Raw genomic sequence first — 6,000 nt, 5'->3', positions numbered from 1 at the left:
AATTGTTATAACTTATTTTATTAATGAAGATAAGTAATTTTGCATAAATTTTTCTTTGCAATAATTACTTTACAAATATAACTGAAACAATTACGTTTAAAATAAGGAAGTTAAGATTTTTTTCAATGGTATATTAATATAAATAAAATAGAAGACATTATACATCCCTACTTAACTCCATATTTCTTCTTGTAGTTAGTTTTCCTATGGCAGGTTTATTGTCACCGTAGCTATCCGTACTTTATTTGGAGACGCTCTAAAAAGGTACACTGAGCTACAATTCTACTATTCTCGAAAGTTTTTTGGTCAGGAAACCCTCCTTGAAAAAACTTTGGTGTTTCATCGCGATTAAAGAGCAATCGTTTTAAATATATGAAGGGGCATTTTGTAATCAACCTTGAATCTAACCAGATATTACTGAACTTTGAACTGGAACATAAACCTAAATACTAGGTAATCTGATAAGTAACCTCCTGCAAATGAAATACATGTTTATCCAGAAAATACTTTTATTGTATTTGATAGATTCTCCTTTTAGATCAATATAACAATTCCAGTAATTTTTCCTCTTCTTGTAGTCCTAATAATACGATTGTGGAAGCTGTGCAAAATAAGCGTTTTTTGCCAATTATCTCTTCGTTAGAGTTAAAATTTTTCTTTACGAGCCATCTCTTCAGATTTGAGAAAACATTCTAATCAGCAGGGACCGTATTAAGACATTAAGCTGCATTATAAAGCAATTCAAAGACCAACTTCTGAATTTTTAACTTTGTCATAATGCTCTTGTGAGCCGGTACGTTTTCTTGGAGAAATAACAGTTTTTCTTTTGAATATGAGGCAGTTTTTCACAGAGATTTTGCTTCAGATTGGCTAATAATGCATAATAATATTCGTTGTTTATAGTATTACCTTTTTTAAGATAGCAAATTAAAATTATTTCTTTGCAATACAAACCTTCTGACATATTAAGCAAGTTTTGGCCGCTTCGGAGTACTTTTGTCAGCATCAGTCCACTACCGTGCGTTCATTATGTTCTCTGGTTTATAGTTGTGGATCCAAGTTTTATTAAAAGTTTTATTAATCGACGCCAAATGTCCGAGGTATTGTCCATCATAAGGTCAAAACGCTGCTGAGAAGTAATCACATGATCATGTTTTTGGTCAATGGTCAGTAAACGAGGCATCCATCGGCAGGATCATTTTTGCATATTCAAAACTTTGTTCATTCAAGATATGACAAGTCATTTTTGTAGCCTCTACCAATTGACACAACTTTTCGTTACGATCAGGTAAAACCGTTTCGTCGATATTATTCATATTTTCCTGTGTAACTGCATCGGAAGGCCGTCCAGTACTTGGTTCCTCCAATTTAGATATACTAAGAAATTCATGGAACCAAAATTTGACCATGTATTCTGAGGGACAATTAATACCATAATATTTAACTAGCTTTTTTGTTTTCTCTTTCTATTGAAAACAAAAAACACGATATATATTTCAATAATAGTTAAAGAGCCGCTTTTCAGTCCTATTACTACTATGTTCATAGAGCATTTGTTTATTCTGCCCTTTCCTGGTTTTACACAATATAATTAAATTGGTTCATTTTTCACAGAAAAAACAATCTTCAAAAAGATGACGTACTCAGCTGACATTAGTTCTTCAGAGAGGTAAGTGAACTTATATTTATCGTTTGTAAGTTTTTCTTTCTAAATAGTTCAATACATATGTAAGTGTCCGCATAGCTCGCAAAAATAAAAAAAAATATGCATATAAGATGGAATAATAAAATATTTATATTGCTCCTGTACTGATTATTTTCCAAGTTAATATTTACCTATCCTAACTTGACTGCACCGTATTGATGACGACCAAACAGTCAAAAATACGTACTTATAGATGCCTTCCATCTTAGATACATATTTTTTATTATTTTGTTTTTATTGTTGCGAGCTATGCCGAAACTTTCTACATATATATTATATATATATTATATATATTATATATACGTATATATATATATATATATATAGATAGATATAAGAAATACTGGATCTGCCATTGATGCTCCTAATAGTAAACTTACTAAACACCTTACAGATATCCTCACAATTTCCGACAACGAATCCAATGAATTCTATATTAGAGATTCTTTCACATTTGGTAACTTCATTAATAATGTTAAAGTTCCGAATAATTATATACTAATTAGTTTAGATGTTGTGTCACTATTTACAAACCTACCACTAGATGCTATTCTCAACAGCATCAAAAATAACTGGAACAGCATCTCTCTGCATACCAAGATCAGTTTAGATGATTTCATAAGAATTTTAACATTCATTTTTGACTCTAACATCTTTTTGTTTAATGGTAATTTTTTTAAACAAATTTTTGGCACTCCAATGGGCAGCAAAATATCCCCCATACTATGTAACTTTGTATTGAATGAACTTATAAGAACATGTAAGGAAAAGATACCTTTTCACATACCTTTTATCAAACGATATGTAGATGATTTGATCTTATCGGTCCCTGAAAACAAAGTAACTGATGTTCTAAACACTTTTAACGCCCAGTGTGAACACTTAAAGTTTACGGTTGAGAGAGAAGCTGATAATATGATTCCGTTTTTAGACATGCTTATACATCGTGGCAGTGATGGCATGCTAAGGACGGAGTGGTATCGTAAACCTTGTTTTAGTAACCGTTTCATAAACTTTTATTCTCAACATCCATCTAAGATGAAAACAAATTTGGTTTTGGCCCTTAAAACTAGGGTTATCAACTTATCACACATCGAGTTCAGGGACAAGGGACTAAAAAAGTTGAGATCTATACTACAAGAGAACTCCTATCCTACAGGGCTTTTGAATAAACTCATTTTTGGTTCTCCTTTTCCTTTGCAATTTTCTGACAACCAAAATTTTCATAATAATGAGGTGAATGAGGTCCGTCAACTGACACAGACATTGACACACAACACATCAGAGCTACCACAATCTAAAATAACGTATGGTTGCCTACCCTATATTCCATTTCTCACACCTAAGCTATTAAACATTTTCAAAAATGTAACTGGCTTAAAAATTGCAACTAAGAATGTGAAAATGGTATCGAAGTTGTACACAAAGACAAAGGATCCTTTCACAATACAGGAGTCATCGAATGTTGTTTATTCTATACCGTGTGCCAATTGTAAAAACGTGTATATCGGAGAATCATCTCGTAATTTTCACAATAGAGTAATATCACATCGCAGCGACATAAAAACCAAAAAGATAGACGCATATGCGCTCACAGAAGATGCATTAACTTTAAAACATGAATTTAATTTCAAAGATTCCTGTATTTTGGCAAAGGAAAAAAAACATTCAAAACGTATTTTCTTGGAAATGTGTTTCATAAAATCTAATACGTCTTGTTTAAATAAAAAGTCAAACATAGATAATTGAGCAACATTTATTGTTACTTACTGACAAAACATCAAAAATAAAATAAAGATTTACTTTTACATATACACACCATAATATACCTGCATACAAAACATGTTGCATACTATCAAGACAGGTTTAATATACTACTTCAATTAATATAATAGCAAGAACTCCTAATTACCTTTTAATCACACTATTTTTGTTTTTTTTTCTTTTGTTCTCTATGTATCAGTCAAAACACACCATTAAAAGATGTCACTAACAAAATTTTAACTTTCCAACTAAATTTTAAAATGTATTTTGTCCATTATTTTACATGTTATATTTTATATGTGTGTTTTTAATGTTGAGTGTCTTAGCTTTACACAAATAATCTCAACGACTAGTATGTTGTAATGACAATTTGAGATATGTTGTAAATATTTACACTTTCTTCTAATTACAGTGTCTCGAAGAAGGAATAAAAGAATTCCGAAAGCTCGACCAAAAGTCAAAAGAGTGTTTCTATAACATCCCGGCCAAACCTACTGACTGCAGCCCTAATAAACTGTGTTGTTTGTATATATATATATATATATATATATATATATATATATATATATATATATATATATATATATATATCTGTACCGTGGAGGTAAACAGTCGTATATCCATAATGTATACATTTGCAGGAAAGCGCAAAACATAGAGACTACTCAATAAACTAAAAAAAATTTTGTATTTTCGTATTATTGAATTCAACATTATTGGTACATTACACTACGTAAATGGAAATCTATTACTAGATATTAGTATTGTTAAGAAATGATTTACTTGGTGTACGATATTAGGAGTTACGACTTTTTATCTCTATGTCTATAAACAGGTAATATGCAAAATAAAAATCGTAAGTGATGACAAAAATATTATATTCTGTGTTTAAAAATGCAAAAACCACATCACAATGTTTGAAACAAAAAAAAATCATTAAGCAGTAAAAATATAAAACCTAAACATTTTTACTTTAGTTGTCGCTGTCACTGTTACCTGCTTGCTGCTTTGAAATTGACTGTTGGTAGAAATTATGAAATTGCACCGGGATCCACTGGCAAAGCTTTAATAAATGTTCGTGTTTTTTTTTTGGTGATACCTTTACAATTCGTACGCATAGCAGGCAATTGATCAGGGAATGGTACTTGAGTTCTTGCTGATCTTGATACATTCAAACGCGTAAAATATTGGTTTGTAAAGTTTGTTTTATAAAAAATATTTAACGACGACGCAGCGTGAATTTGAAAGTGCACCACAGTTGAAATAAGGAACTCTTGTTTTTCATTATTCCGTTTTTTACCAATACATGGTGAGTAAGGTTTGGCATACAATATTTCGAAATTTTTGAAATCCGATACCTCCATTTCAATCACAGTTGCACCTGTAGAGCGGATTAACTACTGCCAGTCCCAAGGCGTAACGATTTCCATAGTTGCTTGTTTTGTTAACGTCCTTTCAATTAAACCATGAACATGGTCTGCCTCCATGTGGGTATGCGCTCTCAACAAAAACTTGTGGTCTATTGTTTTCAAATTTGGACATATTTTTAGTTGCCATAGGTAAGTGAACATCATCATTATATTACGATTTTGAGTGGGACAATTGTCCGACCAAATAATTAAATGTTCTACCGTAGAATTTGCAAGAACAATTTAACTCCACTTCAATAATGCTGAAGCAATTTCATATCCACCCCTTCCAGCTTTCGATTCGTCCCAGACCATGCAGTAAGCCTTGTTTGTGGTGAAATCATAAATTGTCAGGTTTAGTGTCCATAGCTTTAACGAATAAAAACTTTAATTATTTGTCAGGTAAGGGGTTGGAAGACTTTTTGTAGGTCGATCATAATCACTTTGGTTCTATCAACTGCTAACTTACTTGTTATTTTGTCGTTCTTTTCAGTATACCTCATATCAGTGTCGTGAAAATGATCTTCATATTTCTGACGAACGGCAGCCGTTGCTTCATCTTGATCACCTTCTTTGAGATGTTGACTAAATTTATCGCATCCATCGCATATATCAACTGAGGGAGTTTTAAATTCCAGGTTAAATTCAGTATTGAAAATTTTTTTATAAAGCCACATCTACGCAGTTTCTGCTTTGGAAACTCCATCATCTTAACATTTTGCCACATATAATTTGTACATTGTATCCTTATTTAATTCAGGTTCATAATTTTAGACACCCTTGCACTAATTAATTGACGTATATGTTTGTTTTCATTAGAACTCATGTTAATTCTAACGTCAGTAGAAGCAATAAAGTAAAATAATAACAACAGTAACACGTGGTAACACCCTCAACTAAATATTATTTAATGTAGAACTGGAGCTACGGTTTATACCACTACCGCATTTCAAAGCATACTATCGTGTACGCACGTATCTATTACTACTGTTTACCTCAACTGACTAATGAAGTTACGGTTGCTTCTAAACGCCATATCTAGGCAACTAATAATGCTAGATGTACGATTCTTTTTCACCAGATGCTATGAAAACCTGACAACAAGAGCGTAGTCTTAACACC

The 6,000-nt window shown here is 31.8% G+C and overlaps 1 protein-coding gene across 1 annotated transcript in view; it reads left to right on the top strand.

Annotated features, from left to right (window-relative positions):
* Positions 1-1,619: 1,619 nt before the first annotated feature.
* Positions 1,620-6,000, top strand: part of LOC140452813 (uncharacterized) — a 93,406-nt gene continuing 89,025 nt past the window's right edge. Inside the window, exon 1 of the mRNA XM_072547145.1 lies at positions 1,620-1,669. Coding sequence (XP_072403246.1) covers positions 1,635-1,669 — 35 coding nt within the window. The 5' untranslated portion in view covers positions 1,620-1,634. The remainder of the gene's footprint in view (positions 1,670-6,000) is intronic.

Source organism: Diabrotica undecimpunctata, chromosome 11, assembly GCF_040954645.1.
Source record: "Diabrotica undecimpunctata isolate CICGRU chromosome 11, icDiaUnde3, whole genome shotgun sequence".
Classification (NCBI taxonomy): Eukaryota; Metazoa; Arthropoda; class Insecta; order Coleoptera; family Chrysomelidae; genus Diabrotica; species Diabrotica undecimpunctata.
This window is presented reverse-complemented; position numbering and strand designations above follow the sequence as displayed.